This window comes from Eretmochelys imbricata, chromosome 15 (assembly GCF_965152235.1).
Source record: "Eretmochelys imbricata isolate rEreImb1 chromosome 15, rEreImb1.hap1, whole genome shotgun sequence".
Classification (NCBI taxonomy): domain Eukaryota; kingdom Metazoa; phylum Chordata; order Testudines; family Cheloniidae; genus Eretmochelys; species Eretmochelys imbricata.
The window spans coordinates 26,451,375-26,474,703 of record NC_135586.1 but is presented as its reverse complement, the minus strand read 5'-3'; the positions used below and the strand labels follow the sequence as shown (position 1 = coordinate 26,474,703).

General features: G+C 42.3%; 1 protein-coding gene across 5 annotated transcripts in view; it reads left to right on the top strand.

Moving 5' to 3' along the window:
• The window catches only part of KDM2B (lysine demethylase 2B), a 167,886-nt gene that overhangs the window by 46,333 nt on the left and 98,224 nt on the right, over positions 1-23,329 (top strand). For 3 of the 5 annotated variants that reach the window (XM_077835509.1, XM_077835507.1, XM_077835506.1), the window contains 3 exons: positions 912-1,018; positions 19,631-19,724; positions 20,728-20,881. In XM_077835509.1, coding sequence (XP_077691635.1) covers positions 912-1,018; positions 19,631-19,724; positions 20,728-20,881 — 355 coding nt within the window. Of the gene's footprint in view, positions 1-911; positions 1,019-16,377; positions 16,455-18,343; positions 18,435-19,630; positions 19,725-20,727; positions 20,882-23,329 lie in introns of those variants that run through there. The other 2 variants (XM_077835511.1, XM_077835510.1) reach the window with 2 other exon arrangements.

Sequence of the window (23,329 nt, the reverse complement as noted above, 5' to 3'; positions counted from 1 at the left end):
ACTACAACCTCTGTCTTGTGTTTGACCCTCTTTTGCCCTCCCTTTTTCGAAACCTGGTTTGTGTGCCTCACCCATTTAATAGAGGTTAAGGTCCAATGGGCCATTACGATTATCTAGTCTGACCTTCTGCATAACACAGGTCAGAAAACAATGAACCAGAGATTTATCCCTGCTTCACATGCCATGCTGGGATTTGATCCCATTCCCTATGACACCCAAAGCAACAGTTATTTCAGTAGTCCACGAAGCTATCTCCACTCTCCATATCCTTCCCTTCATCTCTATCCAGTTCTCTCTCACTCTGTTTTGCTCAGCTCCCAGTATTTGCTCTTGCCCACACTTTTGAAAATATTTGGCCTTGAGACAAGGACTTTGAAGAATTCTGTATCCAAGTGTTATCCAAGGAAATGTTAGGTAGGCAGTAATGTAATTACTCATGGTGGAATTTGGCCAGATCACCAGGGTAATGTTCCTTGAAAACATACAATATCAGAATAATTCAATTTTTTAAAATTGTGGTTTTGATGTGCATGATCACAATTTCTGGGATACAATCTACACATATGCAATTGAATACTGGCACTGTGGTGATCCCACACCAGCAATGGTCCAATCCCAGAAGTGCACTCAAGTGCCATTGAGTCAGAATCTGTGCCCCTTGAATTCAGTGGCATAACTCTCTTTGATTTGAATGTTTGTAGGATTTAGTGGGGAGTTAGAGTGCTCAACCCCTCACAGGTTTGGGTTTCTGATTGAAACAGTGAGTTTTATTAAGGAAGATTTCACCATCTCTGAGCATATGCAAACTGCCAATCTGCCATTGTTGCCAATCACTGTTCCAGCTTTGACTGCTGGGAGTACATCCCACCACATGTTTACTGACTAACCATTGGTTCTGGTGGGGATTTTAGGTGGACTTAGTCGATTGGGTGGATAATATGTGGCCGCAGCATTTGAAGGAGAGGCAGACCGATGCCACGAATGCTATTTCGGAGATGAAGTATCCAAAAGTGAAAAAGTAAGTTTCTTCTAGTTTCTAAAAAATTCTAATCTTGACCTCCCTCGTTAATTCCTGTTTGAACTCACATGCTGGTAGCTGAGGAAGTATTGATTTGTTCAGTGAGCAAGGATGGATGCCAGCTTGACTAACCTGCTTGATCTGTGTAGTATTAGTGGTCTTCTACAGCTTTGAAGGAGATTTTGTATTTTGTATTTGGGAACTTTATAATGGATCTCTCATGTTCTTATGGCTTGTCATTGGTTTTATAACTGTGGATACATTCTGTCTTTCATTCTAAAATACTACATCAAATGCTCAATGTAAAGTTTTTGGGATTCACTAAATGCAAATAATAAATATTTTAAAAACCTTGAATTTTTTCTTTAATATTTTAGACGAGAATAGCCACTTGTCGTGCCCTGCCCTGAGAATGGCAGGCTAGCTCTGATCTGGAATACTGGATCTTGTTGGTAAAAGAATTGTTGTAATAAATCACTTCTTAGGACAGCAAAAAGGTCAGAGGGAAGAATTGAGCCTTTCACCTCTAGGCTGATGGTTCAAAACCATCCCAGGTGATTAATGGCCAAAAGTTGTAACAGACTGAGGACTGTTTGGTGAAATGAGCTTGTGCATCTCAGTCCATTTCCTAATGGGTAGGTGTCCCCATTGAAAACTCCATCACTTTAGTTGGTGCTAATTGACTTTCTTGCTGGCATTCTCAACAGAGAAGCCAAAGATATAATAGGCTACAGAGACTGAACTTTCTCACTTCAGAGGTCCTAATTGAGGCATATTTGAGAGGTAGTATGAGAGAAACTTGCACTGTCTCTGCCTGTCTTATACCTATTATGTGGATAAACTTACGGCATCACTGCCTCTTATCATGATGTCACTAAGAAGAGAGGAGCTGGGGTGTGTGGTAACTAGCCAAAATAGAGAAAAATTAAGGAAATCTCTGATGAGTGACTGGAATGAAGCTTTCACTCCAGTATTTGATAGTTTACCCCAGTTTGGATGTTTCCCTTGAAACTGTTTTTCATGTAATGGTGGGGAAAAAAAGATTTGGGGCCTGAAAACACACATGGCAAATTTCATAGGATTTAATATGCTAAGTGAGACATAGGCTAGTGTTAATAACAGAAACAGCTAGTGACCCTTCGAGTGAATGAATATTACGTAGTGCTGAACTTTTAAAGTAGGTTTTGTATTGGCTGCCTATTTCTGTTTTAGAGGCATGTTCTAAATGTTAAACGTGGTACTAAAGAGACAAAGTGGGTGAGGTAATATCTTTTATTGGACAAACTTCTGCACTATGTAAAACATGCTACTGACAGCCAAGAATTACTGAGTTCTAATCCCAGCTCTGCTATTAAACCAATCCATGAGGTTTTGCAAATCACTTAGGACCAAATTCTAAACTGTAGTGCCTAAAGTTAGGCAACTAAAATCTCATTTAAGCATTTAATTAAACGTCCCAATTTTCAAATGTGCCAAGCAGAGGAGACTCACGTTTGATGTATTTCAGTTGCTAACTTTAGGCACTCAAGTTTGAAAACTGTGATTGAGATTTTCAAAATAGTGTAAGGAATTTAGATACTTTTCCCATTTAAAATGTTTTAAATTGGAAAAGTGGCTAAATCCCATAGACTGCTTTGAAAATCCCAATCTTTGGTGTTACCTTCTCTCTACCTCTGTTTCCCCATTTGTAAAATCAGAATAATATTTACCTACCTTGCAGAGGAATAAATTAATGTTTGCAAAGTGCTTTGAAGATAGAAGACATTCTGTAAATGCTCTTTATATAATAACACAAGTCTGCAGGTATCCTTCGGGTGCTGAAGACGTATGTACATATCTGCCACAGCACTCATTTTGTTGGCATCCTGAAAAATCCAGGGATCTTAGGGTTAATGAACTTCGTTTGATATTATGCAATCGTTATTTGGTGGTGAATCAACTTTCTCTTACCTGTGTGAAGTTTTCACTAATCGTGTCTTCTTGATTTGAGGAGCTATTTATTTCAATTCAAATGAGTACAATCAAACCTTTCCATCCAGGTTCTTGTGATTATTTCTAATGCCAGAAATAGCTAAAGAGAATCACAGTAAATATCTATGAACCTTGGAATCTATATTCAGGAACAATTTGGTTTTGCTATTATTTGATTTATTTTATCACTTAAATGCTGTTAAGAATTATTTTGGTTTTTGTTGTGTTGGCTGCAAAATAATTGCTGAAGTATGTGTGATTTCAGCTGCCAGAAATAAGAACATTACTGTTGGGTTCTGTATCAAGACTGGGGGATTGTTTTCTATGGGGAAAATGCTTAATACGTTTCCCCCCTTAAATTAAATTTTAAAATCTTTCATCAGAAAGTTGCATGGGAGAATTTTCTTTGGAATATAAGAATTCCCATGCAGGTCAGAACACAGATCTATCTCATATGGTACCCTGTCTCTACCACTGACTCTGTACCAGATGCTTCCATGCTAGAATTCCATACTGGACAATTAGGGCCTGATCCAAAGCCCTTTATAGTTAGTGGGGTTCTTTCTATTGACTTCGAAGGACTCTGGATCAGGCCTTTATGAAATAGAAACTTACTTTATCAGTCCTAACTGACAGGGGTTAGGAAGAGTTGTTTTATGCTGTGAGACCTAAGAGAACGTATCCCCAAGTTTTATCCTACGTAGTATAAGTGTGGATGGTCTCATTATTCATATAAATTTCCAGTGCTTTTTTTAAAATCCTACTAACCTCTTGACCTCAATGATATCTAGTCATAATTCGTTTCACTGCTTAATTATGTTTTTTAAAATTTAAATATTTTCTTCTATCTGTTTTAAATATAAACTGCCTTTCACTTGTTCTGGTATTATGAGTGGGTAAATAGGATCAGGTGCTCATATCTTCTCTATATACTCATTCATGTTATACACATCTGTCATGTTCATTTTTATATGTCTCATCTCTAAGCTAAACAATCTCACTGTTTTCAGACTCTTCATATTCTTTTTCTGTCTCTGAACATTTTCATCATCTTTCTCTGAACTCCTATTTTTGCTACCTCTGACTCCAGTTTTACTTCTGTACCAATGGAGTTTCATTCTTTGTGTATTCCACTGCTTACCACAATGTTTATTGCACTCTCCTCTATTGAATGTGCCCAAATTTCTCATAGTAACTAGCATATTTTCAAAGTGAAAGCCAGTTTGTTCTGAGTTACCAGATGGTAATTAACATACAATAAGGATGTACAGTTAAAAAGTGAAGTGCAGCATTTATTTCACTACGTAGTAACATTAAACACTTGGGAAGGTGAAAGCCCAAGGGCTAGGAAAGGTTCTTATCCAAGCATTCTGCACAAGCCTAATCCTGCGAGGTGCTTAGCACCCTCAATTCTCATTGACTTTGGTGGGAGTTGAAGGTGCTCTGCACTTTAATAAAATGAAACAGGCTAAATATGAATTTGGTTTCTAACTTCAAGGGACTTGACTAAGGTCACGCAGTGAGTGAGTGGCAGATGATCAAATAAAATCCAGGCACTCTGTCTCCCGGTCTCCTACTCTAGCCATTAGACCATGCCACCCTTACATTTATTTGTATTATAGTAGTGGCTAAGAATCCAATCAAGGTTCAGGGCTCCATTGAGACTGTACAGATAAGAAATAAAAAAAGACAGTCTGTGCCCAGGAGAGTCTCCGTCTACATGCCAGACATGATGCAGCAGACAGACAAAACAGACAAACAGGGTGGAGATGCAGACGGGAAGCCTATGGAGGGTCACAAAGGTGGAAGTGATGTAATTGCAGTGACAAACTAGCAGCAGCTTTTTGAAGGGGCATGATGGGGGTCAGTGTGACTGGCATCAGGACCATACAGGAATGGATTACAGTAGTTGAGATGCAAGATGATGAGGACTGAACAATCCATGTCAGTGCTGGTATCTGCGTGATGCTGCTCCTTAATTTTAGAAAAACACTGGTGTTTATCCTGTGCATTCCTGACTTCTGGAGTCTAGAAATGGGACTGTTCCACTCTGGTCCTGTCCTTAAGTGTGGTCGTAATACTGGGAGCTTGCTGTATGCTATACCCACCATTAGAATGATCCTTACAAACAGAAAGCACTCTAATGACAGTGATTGTGGTTTTGCAGACACAGATGGTATCACCAGACACAAATGTCTGTCTTGGCTACTGTGTGTAAAGTTCTGTGCTGGGAATGGAGTTAGAGAATGCTCCATCTGCTCTGCTGGTTCAGTTATTAAAATGCACTTGGAGACCTCTCTGGCTTTCACTTGGATTTGTACCATTAACTTTTTAAAATAATTTTATGTTGTGAGGTTCTTATTTGCCCGTAAGTAAATGACTAATATCTGAGAGAGAACCTAGCAAACTGCAGTAGTTGGGCAGCCATATTAGATCAAAACTAAAGTAAAATATAAAAGATTTTCTAAACACCACCTCTAATTTAAAAGAATAATAAGATACAAGTAGTTGGGGGACTGAATAGCTAAATGATAGTGTCTTTCTTTCTCTTGCTCATTGATTTAACCTCAGGCCAGGTTAATAGAGTTTGAAAGTCTTTACAGTGTGATGCATGTTCTGTGGCTTATGTTAAATGAGTTTAGGAGGTCTCAGTCCAGCTTCTAGTGCCGTTCACATCACAGAAAACACTACCAACTATTGGCACAATCTGCCTGCATTGGTCACGTTTTCAGCAGAGAGGCCCCTGGGTTGTATGGACACGTCAGTAGAACTACTCTTGTGCCATAGAGGTGGCCCCTGCAGGTCAGGGTAGACAGCATAGGAAGGTTGTGCTGCAGCTGCCCCTTTTGTGGCTACATGGGGAATTTGATTTCCAAGGTTGTCAGTTTGGCATGCTCCATCACTACTGACACCCACATTTAAAACCAAACAAAATCCTAACTATTTTTTAAAGAAGATTTTTCTGAATAATAAACCTGAATAATTAACCAAGAAGGACTCTGCCCTCTGAGCAGTGTGATGACAATATTTGAGCCCCCGGAGATAACAATTCAGAATATGAATGAATGCTTTGCAAAAAAGCAAGATTTTCAGAGCTTTTATGAGAGTAAGGACTGTGTTTTATTAATATAAGAAATGTATAAATATTATGGGCCAGATTCTTGGCCCCACTCTCCTCCTTTTGCACTACTCAAGTGATGTGACGAGGGCAAAAACTGCTTGTAGCTCCCTAGCTGGAAATCCACCTGGCATAGGGGAATCCTCAGAGAGCATAGAGCCATCATAGCTGGTGCATCCCCCTTAGTCCAGCATAGGGGCTGGGGAGGGAGCATGGTCAGCATGAGATGGGCTGGCCTCCAAGCTGGATTCTGTCTCCTTTAATGCACAATGGCTATGCAACTGCCTTTTTTAACCCACCCCTCACCAAGAGGGGAGACTGGAACATCATGGGAGATGTAATTGACTAGAGAGCCTGTCCTTTGGAAACAAATGGGAGCATAAGGCACCTGAGCTACGCCTCCCATGAGGCACTACAGCAGTATTTCTGACTTGGGTTTTCTATTTTTCACCAAAAACTAAACATTTTCCATGAAGGGGGAAAAAACCCTTAGTTTACAAACAGCTGAAATATTAAGCCAGTGTTAAATCTCCCCCAAAAGATGGAATAAATAACAGCTTTGCTTATGAGCACTCTGAAACTCTCCTGGTTTCATTTATGTTTTCATATCCTGAGCTGCACCTTCTGTGTCAAACTGTGAGCCTGATCCTGCAAACCCTTATTTTTATGAGTAGTTGTTATTCAATGAAGTAGTCCCATTGAAGTTAATGGGACTAGCTGACTGAATAAGCATTACTTACCTGAGTAAATATTTTCAGCATTGGGCCCTATATCATTAGATTGGCAAGACTATTTGCAAGGTAGTAGTAATAGAGACCCTAGCCCAATTCACAGTTATGGGTGTGGTGAAATAGTGACAGATGGTTCTAAAAACAGTTGAGAAAAATAATTAATAGATTTTGTGTTGCGGGAAGATTTTTCAAAGGGTTAGGGATCCACAACTGCACTTTGTGCTTTAGAAAATTTCTCCTTTACTTAATAATTGACCGTAGCTATTATAGAATAAATCACTGCTGTCTTTTGTTAAACAAAGATGGTGTTTCCCATACAAATAATTCACCTATCCACTAAAATAAGATGCTGGTCTGATTTCATACCCTGTATCAGGGTCAGTCTTATTCCTCTTTTTTTTGGCTGTGTTTCATCAGTACATGCCAATATAGTCATCCCTTTGCTGAACAGGGATAGATTTAAGCATGTGTTTAAATATTTTGCTGAAATAGAATCTAATTATGAACTGGGGTGTGCCTCTCGAGGCAGAAATTTGTCCACTGTGTGGACGGGCTGCTAATAGATTGTGGAACTGGTGATCCTGGAATACAGGCTGACACTGTGTTCAGCATGCTGTATTTCTGATGGCGCTTTCTCTATTTTTTATGAATTGCTTTTGGTATGAAAAGCACTATATGATTATAATTATTCTAAGTAAAGGAATATTAGGCTGATAGGCAAAAGTTCTTATCCACACCCATTGGATAACAAAGCTTTTCAGACATGACTGAACAGAGTAACACTGTCAGAAAAAGCAGACATCATTCTGGCATGTATTAGCAGGACAAGGTTGCCAACTTTCTAATCGCACAAAACTGAACACCTTTGCCCTGCTCCTTCCCTGAGGTCCCATCTCCCGCTCACTCCATCCCCCCTCCCTCCATCACTTGCTCTCCCCCACCCTCACTCACTTCCACTGGGCAGGGGTTTGGGGTGTGGGAGGAGTTGTGGGCTCTGGGGTGGAGCCAGAAATGAGGGGTTCAGGATGTGGGAGGGGGCTCTGGGCTGGGGTTGGGGTGTGGAAGGGGGCTCTGGGCTGGGGCAGGGGGTTGGGGTGTGGAAGGGGGTGAGGGCTGTGGGTTCTGGGAGGGGTTTTGGGTTCAGGAGGGGGCTCCAGGCTGGGGCAGGAGGTTGGTGCAGGAAGAGGTGCAGGAGGGGGTGCAAGAGGCGGGCTCTGGGCTAGGGCCAAGAGGTTTGGGTGCAGGAGGGGGTTGGGTGTGAGAGGAGGTGAGGGGTGCAGGCTCTTGGAGGGAGTTTGGGTGCAGGAGGGGACTCAGGGTTGGGGTAGGGGGTTGGGATGCAGGAGAAGGCGAGGGGTGTGGGCTCCAGGAGGGAGTTTGGGTGCAGGAGGGGGCTGGGGCAGGAGCTTGGGGTGCAAGCTCTGGGAGGGAGATTGAGTGCAGGATGGGGTTTGGGGGTGGGAGGGGGTTCGGGGTGTGGGCTCTAGCTGGGCAGCGCTTACCTCAGGTGGTTCCCAGAAGCGGCCAGCATGTTCGGCTCCTAGGCGGAGGGGCCAGCGGGCTCTGTCCACTGCCCGCCCCTGTAGGCGCCGCCCCTGCAGTTCCTATTGGCCACTGTTCCTGGCTAATGGGAACTGTGGAGCTGGCAATTAGGGCGGGGGCAGTGTGAGGAGCCCCTGTGGCCACCACTGTGCCTAGGAGCCGGACATGCTGGCTACTTCTGGGAGCTGCGCGGAGCCAGGGTAGGCAGGGAGCCTGCGTTAGCCCTGCTGTGCTGCTGACTGGAGTCTCAGCGGCCCTGTTAGCGGGCTGACCACAGCCACCAGGGTCCCTTGTTAACCAGGTGTTATGCTCAAAAACTGGATGCCTGGCAGCCCTATAGTAGGAGTTGTTGTAAGTAAGACACGAGAAGTAATTCTTCCGCTCTACTCCACTCTGACTAGGTCTCAACTGGAGTATTGAGTCCAGTTCTGGGCAGCACATTTCCGGAAAGCTGTGAACACATTGGAGAAAGTCTAGAGAAGAGCAACAAAAATAATTAAAGGTCTAGAAAACATGACCTATGAGGGAAGATTGAAAAAATTGGGTTTGTTTGGTCTGGAGAAGAAAAGAATGAGAGGGGACATAACAGTTTTCAAGTACATAAAAGATTGTTACATGGAGGAAGGAGAAAAATTGTTTTCCTTAACCTCTGAGGATAGGACAAGAAGCAGTGGGCTTAAATTGCAGCAAGGGTGGTTTAGGTTGGACCTTAGGAAAAAATTCCTAACTGTCAGGGTGGTTAAGCACTGGAATAAATTGCCCAGAGAGGTTGTGGAATCTCTGTCACTGGAGCTCTTTAAGAGCAAGTTAGACAAACACCTGTCAGAGATGATCTAGAAATACTTAGTCCTGCCATGGGTGCAAGGGACTGGATTAGATGACTTCTTGAGGTCCCTTCCAATCCTACGATTGTATGATTTGTTCTCAGATTAATGCATTAATCTCAAACACCATATTATATAAAGCTCACAGAACTTGCAGTAGTTCAGAGCTGGCTGAAATAACCATCAATATTTCAAACAGATACTATTGTCACAAAGATAAAGATGTGTGTTGCACTTTGACAGGTACCAAAAGGTCCTTATGATCAGTATTTGCCAGGGTAGACTGGGCTGGTTTGCTGCACATTGGCAATTTAGCACATTCCCTGGGGACTGCTATTTTATGCACATTTCTTTTTTTTAAAAGGACTTATTTGGTTCTTAAAGTTCAAAGGTAACCTTGTAAATGTATATCAAGTGTAAGCTGTGGTACTGAGGTCTACAGGCAGCCTGAATTTATAGCACTGAGGGTATGTCTACACAGCAATGAAACAGCCCTACAGCCCAAGTCGGCTGGCATAAGCCAGCCACAGGTTTTTCTTTGCTGTGTAGACCTACTGTGAGAGGCTTGAATTTCTTCAGTTCCTCTGTCTGGGCTGTTAACAGCAAAATCTTAGGGTGTACATTATTTTCTTACTAGTCACAGCACACAAGAAGAGGAATAATCATACTGTGAAGATTCGCACAATCCACTGTGAGCAGCATTTTCATTTTGGCATCACGTGTGGGTGGAGTTTGGATTGGGGACAGTGTTTGGGAAAGTACCACTTTTTATTAATTTCCAATCTGAGCTGTGGGTATGTGTGTCCAGAAAGTCTGACTCTGCAGTTGCTTTACAAAATATGGGGATCAACCTAGGTGCACTCAGAAAATATGGGCTTTCTCTTGTTATCTCCATTTTGTTTTTGTCTGTCTGAGGTAGATCATTAGCTCTTCAGGGCAGGGACGTCATCTTTTAAGTGCTCTTAAAGTACCTTAAAAAGAATACAGACTAACATGGCTGCTACTCTGAAACCTTAAAAAGAAAAGGAGTACTAGTGGCATCTTAGAGACTAACCAATTATTTGAGCATAAGCTTTCGTGAGCTACAGCTCACTTCATCGGATGTATTCAGTGGAAAATACAGTGAGGAGATTTATATACACACAGGTTTCAGAGTAACAGCCTTGTTAGTCTGTATTCGCAAAAAGAAAAGGAGTACTTGTGGCACCTTAGAGACTAACCAATTTATATGAGCATAAGCTTTCGTGAGCTACAGCTCACTTCATCGGATTCATACTGTGGAAAATACAGAAGATGTTTTTATACACACAGACCATGAAAAAATGGGTGTTTATCACTACAAAAGGTTTTCTCTCCCCCCACCCCACTCTCCTGCTGGTAATAGCTTATCTACAGTGATCACTCTCCTTACAGTGTGTATGATAATCAAGGTGGGCCATTTCCAGCACAAATCCAGGGTTTAACAAGAACGTCTGAGGAACAGTGTGTGTGTGTGTGAAAGGAATAAACAAGGGAAAATAGGTTACTTTTTATTACCAACAGGAGAGTGGGTTTGGGGGGGGGGGGGGGAGAGAGCCTGGATTTGTGCTGGAAATGGCCCACCTTGATTATCATACACATTGTAAGGAGAGTGATCACTTTAGATAAGCTATTACCAGCAGGAGCGTGGGGTGGGGGGAGAGAAGACCTTTTGTAGTGATAAACACCCATTTTTTCATGGTCTGTGTGTATAAAAACATCTTCTGTATTTTCCACAGTATGCATCCGATGAAGTGAGCTGTAGCTCACAAAAGCTTATGCTCAAATAAATTGGTTAGTCTCTAAGGTGCCACAAGTACTCCTTTTCTATATACACACAGAACATGAAAAAATTGGTGTTATCGTACACACTGTAAGGAGAGTGATCACTTAAGATGAGCTATTACCAGCAGGGGGGAGGGGGAGGGGGAGGGGGACACCTTTTGTAGTGATAATCAATCCACTCCCAGTCCACTCCCAGTCTTTATTCAAGCCTAAGTTAATTGTATCCAGTTTGCAAATTAATTCCAATTCAGCAGTCTCTTGTTGGAGTCTGTTTTTGAAGTCTTTTTGTTGTAATATTGCGACCTTTAGGTCTGTAATTGAGTGACCAGAGAGATTGAAGTGTTCTCCAACTGGTTTATGAATGTTATAATTCTTGACATCTGATTTGTGTCCATTTATTCTTTTACGTAGAGACTGTCCAGTTTGACCAATGTACATGGCAGAGGGGGCATTGCTGGCACATGATGGCATATATCACATAGGTAGATGTGCAGGTGAACGAGCCTCTGATAGTGCGGCTGATGTGATTAGGCCCTATGATGGTGTCCCCTGAATAGATATGTGGACACAGTTGGGAACGGGCTTCGTTGCAAGGATAGGTTCCTGGGTTTGTGGTTCTGTTGTGTGGTGTGTGGTTGCAGGTGAGTATTTGCTTCAGGTTGGGGGGCTATCTGTAGGCAGGGACTGGCCTTTCTCCCAAGATTTGTGAGAGTGATGGCTAGTGGCATTCTATTATTTTCTTTGTTGGGCCTGTGCTGTAGTAGGTGACTTCTGGGTACTCTTCTGGCTTTGTCAATTTGTTTCTTCACTTCAGCAGGTGGGTATTGTAGTTGTAAGAACGCTTGATAGAGATCTTGTAGGTGTTTGTCTCTGTCTGAGGGGTTGGAGCAAATGTGGTTGTATCGTAGAGCTTGGCTGTAGACGATGGATAGTGTGGTGTGGTCTGGATGAAAGCTGGAGGCATGTAGGTAGGAATCGTGGTCAGTAGGTTTCCGGTATAGGGTGGTGTTTATGTGACCATCGCTTATTAGCACCATAGTGTCCAGGAAGTGGATCTCTTGTGTGGACTGTCCAGGCTGAGGTGGGATGGAAATTGTTGAAATCATGGTGGAATTCCTCAAGGGCTTCTTTTCCATGGGTCCAGATGATGAAGATGTCGTCAATATAGCGCAAGTAGAGTAGGGGCATTAGGGGACGAGAGCTGAGGAAGCGTTGTTCTAAGTCAGCCATAAAATGTTGGCATACTGTGGGGCCATGAGAGTACCCATAGCAGTGCCACTGATTTGAAGGTATACATTGTCCCCAAATGTGAAATAGTTATCGGTGAGGACAAAGTTCAGCCACCAGGTTTGCCGTGACATTATCGGGGATACTGTTCCTGATGCCTTGTAGTCCATCTTTGTGTAGAATGTTGGTGTAAAGGGCTTCTACATCCATAGTGGCCAGGATGGTGTTTTCAGGAAGATCACTGATGGATTGTAGTTTCCTCAGGAAGTCAGTGGTGTCTCGAAGATAGCTGGGAGTGCTGGTAGCATAGGGCCTGAGGAGGGAGTCTACATAGCCAGACAATCCTGCTGTCAGGGTGCCAGTGCCTGAGATGATGGGGCATCCAGGATTTCCAGGTTTATGGATCTTGGGTAGCAGATAGAATACCCCAGGTCGGGGTTCCAGGGGTGTGTCTGTGCGGATTTGTTCTTGTGCTTTTTCAGGGAGTTTCTTGAGCAAATGGTGTAGTTTCTTTGGTAACCCGCAGTGGGATCAGAGGGTAATGGCTTGTAGAAAGTGGTGTTGGGGAGCTGCCTAGCAGCCTCTTGTTCATATTCCGACCTATTCATGATGACGACAGCATCTTCTTTGTCAGCCTTTTTGATTATGATGTCAGAGTTGTTTCTGAGGCTGTGGATGGCATTGTGTTCTGCACGGCTGAGGTTATCGGGCAAGTGATGCTGCTTTTCCACAATTTCAGCCTGTGCACGTTGGCGGAAGCACTCTATATAGAAGTCCAGTCTGTTGTTTCGACCTTCAGGATGAGTCCACCTAGAATCCTTCTTTTTGTAGTGTTGGTAGGAAGGTCCCTGTGGATTAGTATGTTGTTCAGAGGTGTGTTGGAAATATTCCTTGTGTCGGAGACATCGAAAATAGGATTCTAGGTCACCACAGAACTGTATCATGTTCGTCGGGGTGGAGGGGCAGAAGGAGAGGCCCCGAGATAGGACAGATTCTTCTGCTGGGCTAAGAGTATAGTTGGATAGATTGACAATATTGCTGGGTGGGTTAAGGGAACCATTGCTGTGGCCTCTTGTGGCACGTAGTAGTTTAGATACTTTAATGTCCTTTTTCTTTTGTAGAGAAGCAAAGTGTGTGTTGTAAATGGCTTGTCTAGTTTTTGTAAAGTCCAGCCACGAGGAAGTTTGTGTGGAAGGTTGTTTTTTATGAGAGTATCCAGTTTTGAGAGCTCATTCTTAATCTTTCCCTGTTTGCTGTACAGGATGTTGATCAGGTGGTTCCGCAGTTTCTTTGAGAGTGTGTGGCACAAGCTGTCAGCATAGTCTGTATGGTATAAAGAAAAGGCGTACTAGTGGCACCTTAGAGACTAACCAATTTATGTATGGTATGTAGATTGTAATGGATTTTTTACCTTCAGTCCTTTTGGTACAATGTCCATCTGTTCGCATTTGGAAAGGAAGATGATGTCTGTCTGTATCTGTACGAGTTTTTTCATGAAGTTGATTGATTTCCACTCCATACGGCTAAGTGCAGTGCCTTGCATGATGACAGGTTTCAGAGTAGCAGCCGTGTTAGTCTGTATTCGCAAAAAGAAAAGGAGTACTAGTGGCACTACAAAAGGTTTTCTCCCCTCCCCCCCCCCACTCTCCTGATGGTAATAGCTCATCTTAAGTGATCACTCTCCTTACAGTGTGTACGATAACACCCATTTTTTCATGTTCTTTGTGTATATAAATCTCCTCACTGTATTTTCCACTGAATACATCCGATGAAGTGAGCTGTAGCTCACGAAAGCTTATGCTCAAATAAATTAGTTAGTCTCTAAGGTACCACTAGTACTCCTTTTCTTTTTGCGAATACAGACTAACACGGCTGCTACTCTGAAACCTGTCATTAAAGTACCTTGTGTGTATACCATACTTAATGAATAATTGGCCAGGCTCGTCAGGCCACACTCTCAACTTGATGGCATTTCTCTGTCTCTTATGTGATAACTTTTGAATGCCACATTTGATCAATTCCAAAATTATAGAGAATGTTCTAGGTGTTAGTGGCTATTGATTTTGGGGAACACCGAAAGGGAGAAAATGGGGAACACATGGATCTCCTGCCATCTTGTTAGCACAGCCACAGCTTCCAGCACATCTGCAATTGTCTGTAATCAAACAACTTGTTGATAGCACCCGTTATCACTTTCCAATATGACAATACCACCATCTTATCTCTGCCAATCCTCCCAAATTAGTTTAACATGTTGACAGCCTGAATGACTAATTTTCCAGACAAATCGTAATGGGGGAAGGAAGGGGCGGCATGCGCACAGGCCCTGGGGTGGGGGAGATTGCAGGACCTTGGTCGGGGGAGGGAATAGGGGTACACAGAACTCCTGACGAAGGGGGAGGGGGGTTGAGAGACTCTGGTATGGGGAGAGAGGGGTATGTGGAACCCACACAGAGACCTTGGCTTCGGGGGCAGGGGGGACACAGCCCCAGGCATGAAGGAGGGGTGAAGGGGAGAGTTGCAGGGAATTCCTGAAATAGAGTGGAATGGGAGGGTGGTAGACAGGGAGCTTGTGGGGTGCAATGAAGGGATGCAAGGAGACGCTGGTGTCTGCAGTGAACAACCTTCAGAAGCTATGAAGTGTGGAACCTCCTAATTATTAATGGTCTTGCTGTAAGTGGTGCTTTGTTTTAATCGGATTTAGAAGGAAGCTGGGTTGTCTTCTATAGGAAAAGCTGGTTACGGTGGATCTAGCTGCTCTATTCCTGACTTGTGTAGTATGATAGGAAAGAGAATTAATGTCTGTCGAAAATAATGTCCTGGGTGGCCCACTGTCCTGATAATGGTAAATGTTGCTGATCTTGCACATCCTGCCCAGCAGAAGGTGTGCATGCATCCTACCATGTGGGAGTGTCTGGTTAGGTTTCCTGGTGGGATCCCTTATTCACTGCGCAGGGTGGTGGTGGTGAGGAGATGGTATGCAAAATATCATGTCATGCAGGAGAGACACTAATAGCTAGATTTCCTGAGTGCTAAGTGTGCTGGTGAGCTGGGTTCAGTTCTCCCTTCCTGCTTCTTGGAACCACTGTGCAGCCTGAACTTTATGTCCTACTTACAAACTAATGTCTACTTTGGCCCAATTGAAGGGAAAGGTGGCTGCAGTACATGAAGAATTCAGCTTCGCGGAACTTGAAGCTGTGCTGTGAGAGCCTTGAGGGAGCTGTGTAGCTGCTCTCTTCAGGCACAGGGATAGCCACTGCCATGTGGGGCCTTTAAGTGCACTGGTGTTGAGGGTGGGGTGGAGTACAGGAAAGCAAAAGGGTCTGGATGTGCTGGCCCCATGTCTCCTGGGTGACAATGGTTTCTTTTGTCTTGTGGTGTAATTTGTGGCTTTCAGTTACAGGGAGTTTAGTTTCAGAGTAGCAGCCATGTTAGTCTGTATCCGCAAAAAGAAAAGAAGTACTTCATCGGAAGTGAGCTGTAGCTCACGAAAGCTTATGCTCAAATAAATTTGTTAGTCTCTAGGGTGCCACAAGTACTGCTTTTTTGTAGGGAGTTTAGTGTCACTCAGTGGGTCAGGCAGTTATTGAGGATTCTCCTAAAGGTGCCTATTGTTTCCTGTTGTTTTCTTCCATGTCACATTTTCAGATGCACTAAGTAAAGGCTACAGTAACAAGGGGAAATGTCAGGAGCTGTGTGTTTAGGATCCACCATGAGCTTTGGCCGCAAGAGTCAGCTCCCTTGGAAGTATCAGTGGAATTGTTAATGGACTTTGTGTGTGAGCTACCTCATTTAGGAAAGACAGTACTATTAACAAATAAACCAACTGCCTCTCTTATCTCCCCCTCACGACTACCTTGTGCCTCACAGAACACAGAGCACCAGCCACTGCTTGTTTTAAAAAAAAAAATCCAACAAATAAACAGAAAGCTGTAGCCTGCTTCTGCGCTTTGGTTTGGCACTTGTAGTTGGCTCATGATTTTGTGGTATTCGGTTTCAGGCTTAGGGATTTCAACCAGCCGGGGTTTGCTCCTGGGAGGAAGGAAGAGCGAGCTATACTTTTCTCATTGGCCCGAACAAAAACAGAAGCATCTGCTGGGGTTTGGGAGTGGTTTATGGGCTGAGCTTAGTGGCAGGGGAGTCCTTGTAATGCCAGAGGGAATAGAGCCGTGTGCTGTGCTGTACTTATAACGAGAGAAAAGGAAGGAACTGAGCTCAGGGTAATGGACTTATGTGTGTGTGTTTGCTTGTGTGTCTGCCTCCTGAGTTTCTCTGCATGTGCCTCTGCATCTCTCTGTTTTCAAGTGTGTTTGTAACTCAGTGTTGGTCTGTTTCTTCCGTTGTATCTCTGCATGTGAGTGTCTCGTGTTGCTGGTGGGCTTGAAGCTGTGAATGTGGATTTGTGTGTCTGAACATAGTATCTGTGTTTGCTTTGAATCTGTCTATATGTTGTTCCTGTGTTTGCCTAAGGGGTTTTCTCCATCAGTGCTGTTTCTGTATTTGTTGTTCTGTTTGCTTGTGAGTTTGTGGGTCTCTGTATGTTGTCTCAATGGGTACTACATTTCCTCAGATCTTTTCAGAAAGAAAAATATAATTGTGCATCAACTAACTGTTGAACAGTTTCAGGATACTAGAGAGAGCACAAAATAAACTCTAGCAGGGAAAGGGAGGCTTTTAAAAAAAACCAACACCCTAGATTACAAGCAGCTGCATATTTTAAAAACCCAACCAGGGGTGTGTAGTGAGATAAAGTTGAGTCTGCAGGGACTGGAAATTGCAGCACTTGTGAAGAAACAAAGCTTGATTAATTGTTTGTGCTTGTATTGGGAGTATGTGTAACTCTGACGAGATTCTCTGTGTCCTACTTGAAAGTGCGTTCCTACATTCACGTTACCTGCTCCGGCCCTGAATGCTTAAGGCAGAGACTAGAACTGTAACTGAAGGAAGCAGAGTAGATGTTGTTTCTAGTTTCCTTTCATCGCGGACATTTTGTTGTGGAAGAGCTTAAAAACTTGAGCTCTCTATCCAAATTAGAAGCCGTTAATGTTGAGAAGCTGCCAGCTGAGGTTAGAGTGGTGTCTGTGTAAGATTAGCTGTAGCATGGAGCTGGGCTGAGGAGACCATGTGACTGCAGTGTACATTGGAAGAGGAAGCTGTAGAGGTCAATGCAAAGGCATTGTGCCAGAGTCTGGCAACAAGGGAGATTGCTGTATGGCGGCAGATCGCTTTTCAGACTCCTAACGCTTTCATTAACTGTTTGGTGTTGGACAGAAGCATCCCTGTTAGATTAACAACAGAAATTTAAGGATGGAATAACTTGTTTGTGATTGGTTTCAGTTGTGGATGGAAAGAAAAACTGATCTTTCCAAATGCTTTGTAGGTTTTATTAACCACCGTTTGTGGATCTTTCACTGAATCAACCTTTTTTGGGAATGGAAATTATTCTGTTTAGAGGAGTTTCAAGACAACATGCTATTAAAAGAAAAAAAGTCGAATGTTTCCAGCTATCTCTGCATCAGTGTGTTCTCAGTTACAACGCTCATTTTGAGCATTTTGTGGTTTAACTGGAAATTTAATTAATTTTTTTCCCCACCTTCAGTACAAAGAGACAGCCTCAAGTTGTAGGTTGAGGGTTATTTAAAAACAAATAAAAGCCCAGGAAGTATAGAGAGGGCCATTTGCAACAATACAAAGTATCTGATTATCGACAGGCAATCCTAGGTGGGCAGTATTGCCTTGGACAATTTGTTTTAATTTGGTATGTTTGTAATTGATTTTGTGGAGACTGAAAATAATGGAGTCTATAATAATTTGTGTTTGATTTAAAAATTTTGTTCTTCCAATGTTTGTCAAGACCTCCTTTGAATTGATACATTCCAGGTTATTTTTGTTTTATTAGCAATTATTCTACATCTGACTTTCTGCAGGCTGGTATAAAGAAAGGAAACTTCCTTTATAAGCTTCTTTTTTGTTTTTAATTTCCATCTGACATGTAGTCGGCAGCATCCTGGGAGAGGAGAATAAAACGAGAAATTTTAAAAAAATGTATTTGGGAATGAAGGACTCATATTTTGAAACGGAGCATATTTGGAGTCTAGACAGCTTCTTGGCTAGCTGTGATTTTTTGAAGTATCTGAAATACTCCAAGGGTGGAAAAATCTCTATCTCTGCTTCAAAATGCTGCTGAAATTCCAGAGTGGGTAAGAGGAGAGCATTATTATTGTACAAGGAGAGGTTTTAATTGTGAGACGAAGGCACAGGACTTTTTTGAAGCACACAAATTGACTGTCTTCATGACAGCATTGCGTATCATTCTGTCAACTCCAGCACTGGATGGGGTTGCTAGGCAGCAGGCTCTTATGTATCCAACCTCTCTCTGATTTGCTAGCCTTCTGCAGACACATGGTAAGGTCCTTTCTAGCCTATCATCTAGAGGGACTTTTGCACGCCGTCTGCATACAGCTGAGATTCTCTACCTGAATGTGATGAGAAAAAGACACAGTTAAATGAAACCTTTTTTAATCACTTTCTGATACTGTTTCCACAACTTAAAAAAAAAAAAATAGCCATGAAAGGGCGACTGGAACAAGGAAAAGAGGTTAGTGGGTTAAGTGGTGTGTGTGTTCTCCATTTGCAAAAGGTGCCTGTTGTGAGAAGGGCGGCTGTAATTCGGCCATTAGTTACAGATGGTGGCTGGAGACTCGAGATTCATGCAGTGAGCTGAGAGCCGTTGTATACCTTTGCAGCAGTGTTGACATTAAACTGCTCTGAAAAAAATAGATCTAGAGGGCACAAAATGCAGTGATCTGGTACTTTGGAATACTGCAGACTGATACCTTCAATTATTCTGCACAGATATGTTTGGAAATGGGAATGAAAACAGTTTATTTGCCAAATGAAGCTTCCATCTCACTGTCCCCCGCAAAAGTTGCAGTGGTAGTAGTTAGGTGATTGATGTCCAATGGGATTTATATCCAGATAAGATTTTTCAAAACTTTGTTCTTTGAATCAATCAACACACAACTTTTGGTGAAGGTTATGGCTCTTAGTAATGGAGGAGATCACACCTGGAATAGAGAATGGCGTGGTGATTATTTTTGACCAACTTAAGTTTAACATTTCCCAAGCCTTTTATAGCTGATAGCTTTCTCTCCAGACAACTGAATAACACACAGAATTATAGGCATATTTTTCCCAACAGAAGTCCAATTAGAGTCCTGTTTTTGTCCTATTAATATGACTAAATGAGGTGTCTGTAGAGATATAACAGCTTCATTGGCTTGAGATCTCTACATATGCAGCTACACTGCAAATTAATAAATAAGCAGTGTTGTTTTCAGACTGCTCATTGTAACTCTTGATTTTTATATTCCCCCCACCCCAATGTGCTTTTCAGGTACTGTTTGATGAGTGTGAAAGGATGCTTCACTGATTTTCACATTGATTTTGGTGGCACTTCAGTGTGGTATCACGTTTTCCGAGGAGGGAAGGTAAGTAGACTTGACAGTATAACATCTTTATTTTTGGGGATTTCTTGTGAGGCCTGTTCTGCTCTTTTTTTGTTTGTTTGTTTTACTTTTGCTTGTAAGTGATCAAACTGTAAATCGCTTGGCTTGGCTTGGCTGATGAACATGGAGTTTGCTAAACAGGGGAGATAGCCCTTCAGTCTGTGAAACAAGTACATTGAATACTCCAGGGCACCAAAATATCAGAAAAGTTTGATATGAAAAAGCTTATTTTATGCTTCTGGGTACTGGAAGTGTCATGTAGCATATAACTGGCCATATACCACAGCTGCATCCATGTGTTCATATCACATCTCCTTAGGTTGCCAGAATCTCTGTGCCTCTTCTTAGTTTTCAGGATCCTGTAAGCATGTGCATGCATATGTACAGGCACACCCACTCATTCAAAAACAGAAGTACTTGAATATGCAGCATAGAATCATAGACTCTCAGGGTTGGAAGGGACCTCAGGAGGTCATCTACTCCAACCCCCTGCTCAAAGCAGGACCAATATAGCACAGATAGCTATAGCCGCATTCTTCTAGGTATACTGGTTTAGATATAGCTAGTCTTTTCTGAGATTTCAGTGGAGATAGGTACTATGTGTATTGAAGTAAGTGCAGCAAATAGAACATCTCTGTGCTCCAGATATTGTTCATCTACATATCTAACTGAGCTGAAAGTAATATTCTATTACAAGGTTGTGTGGTATATTAAGCACTTAGTGGACTCCAGTTTACAGAGATGATGTTTTGTAGAAGCAGTGTGACAGTTGTGAGTAATCTTGCTGCTTCCATTGTGTATACCAGTTACTGCTATAATCTGCTAGGGACCTCTGTGTACAGTACATGGAAAATTTATACTTTATGTTGAAAATACATTTGCTTATGTGTATTCACATCATTGGCACCCTTTAACTTTGCTGAAAATGCTAGCTCTTTATTTTCATTGCTTGTTTGTAAGAGTTAAACTTTTGTTTTATTTTTAGATCTTCTGGCTGATTCCGCCTACTCTGCAGAATCTAGAACTTTATGAAGAATGGGTTCTGTCGGGAAAGCAAAGTGATATCTTTCTGGGAGACAGGGTGGAACTATGCCAAAGAATTGAGTTGAAACAAGGCTATACGTTTTTTATTCCTTCAGGTAACTGTTAATAACTGTGACTATTGTCGGAATCATTAGAATCATTATGTTTATTAACAGTTCCTATCCGTAATATAAAAACATCTCATCTAAGCCTCCTTTTGGTTCTTCTGTTGGCCATCTCAACAGGAAGGCTAGGGATTGAATGACTCAATCCCATAGAGATGGTCCCAGAAGGACATGCATGAAGCACATTGGTGAGGAAGTGTGTTGTACCTGGTCTATGGATAAAAAGAGGGCTTTGGTGTGCAGCACTGTCAATCCAGCATTCTCATCAGCACTGAATTTACTGTAAATATCTGTTTAAAAAAAAAAAAAAAAAAAAGTCACAATTAATTATTTTTGTCTGCCTGTTTGGAAAAATACATTTTTCTTCTTGTTGTGAGATATAACTGTGCTCTTAAATATCTCCTGCATCCAGTCTGTGATCTTTTCCAGGAAGGTTTCACTTGCAGTTTAATAATCCTCAACCAGACTCTCAGTCTCTGAGCCAGAACTCAGAGATGGGGTGTGATTCCTTGAGACACATTGTAGTTGGGATTCTCTCACTCGGGAAGGGCAGGCAGTATCTGCACCTCTGCCCTCCTTCATGGGTTGTGTCTGGGAAGAGTAGCTTTAATCTCTTCAGGAGCCCAGTCAATGGAGGTTGTGCTGAATCTACACATCTTCCAAGTAGCATGGCCACACTGCCTCCTTGAACACACAGCCCATCTGGGGGCTTCAGTAGCTGGCTCAGGGCCCCTTGGCACAGCAGAGGTGGTGGGTGTTTTTCTGCTGATGGGGAAGCTTTAACCCTGACTTATGCCAGCGGAATTGGGTTAGCCAAAGGCTGAATCAGGCCAGTGGTGTTCCTCATATTAGAGTATGCCATGCTTTCTTCTCTTTGGCTGTAGTGTGGCTGAGTTTGTTTACAATGGCATAACAAAGCTACCTGCCTGTAGCAGATCTCGCAAGGTAAATATTGGCAGCTGTCCTACTTGATGGCAATGGAAGTTGCTTTAGAAACAGGATCAGGTTTAAATCATGGAGACATGAACAGTGCAGAGACTTCAATAGACAGGGGATCTTTCTTGATAAGAGGGAGCTGTGTTTGTGTCAGCTGTGAAGGCTTTGCTGCTTTGGTAACAATTTGGCAAGGATTGTGACAGGCAAAATGACTGTGGGTGTGGGGTAATGAATCCATTAAAGGAATTAGGTCTTCCTTTGAAGTGGGTCAGAATGTGATATTACTGTTTGAATTGAATGTTTTAATGTGCCTATGCTGTTTGCATTGATCCTGTTAGTGCCTTTACGACTTATCTTCACTCCCTCCTGGACAACCTCCTACTAATAAGTCTTCTTATGTGTTAGTTTAGTGATACTCAGCAGATGAAATGAAGCAAATTGTGTCCTCCTACTGGGAGCTTAAATAAGGAACAATGTAATATGGTGGTTGAAGAGGGATGAATCCAAATATATATATTTAATATAGTTATTGATTTCCTGAGAAAGGCCAATGTGCAGAAATTCTCATATCTCAACCATTTCAGGCTCCATGCTGTTTATAAAAGGCTGTCCCAAAACTCTTATGAATAATTACCCCAGAGCACCAAGCATGAACTCCACAAAGTTTTTACAGTGAGAATGTTTGTGTTGGAAAGTTTATCCGCAAATTCCTTATTTCATTTATGCTGAGGGGATGGGTTAGTTGAGGAAGAGACTATTTTTAGGTTTCTATTACATACTGAAAGGCCCTATCAAAAAAGACACAGGGATGGTCTAGTCAATTGAGCACAGCCCTGGAGACCAGGAACTTTTTGTGCACTTATCCTGGCTGTGACACTGACTGTCTCCTGTGGCTTTGGTCAGATCCCTTAACCTCTTTGCTTTGGTTTCATCTCATGTGGTTATGAGCATTAATTAGTTAATGTTTGTAATGCACTTCATAAGAACTATGTATGTATGTATTTATAGATAGTGTTCCTGTTGTCATACCTGGTGCCTATTAAACAACCGTATGTAATTCAGAATTGGTATAGATGAAACCCACCCAGCCTGTATTTATTCATGAGACAAGTGCTCTCTGGTTACAAATACAAACTAAGAATATGTAAAATAAACAGATTCATCTTGCACGGTTTCCTAATAATTCCCAATTTTGGATAGATTCTGGATGGAGGAAATTCTACAGCTAAGGGCCCTCCCCTAAGAATGCCATGCTTCCCACTCCTGGAGTTTAGCCTTACAGTAAGTAGAGTATACAGGTGGAATGCAGCAGCTGTGATAGAGCATATGAGGAGAGTCTGTCCCAGGCCACTTATGGCTTTAGAGATGATAACAAACACCTGAATTGCACCTGGAAAGAGGCCAAGAGCTAGTAGCGCACTGTGTTATGTGTTTGTATTGGCCTGCTCCACTTGAGAAGCAGGAGGACACATTTTGCACTAGGTGAATCTTCCAAGTGTTCTT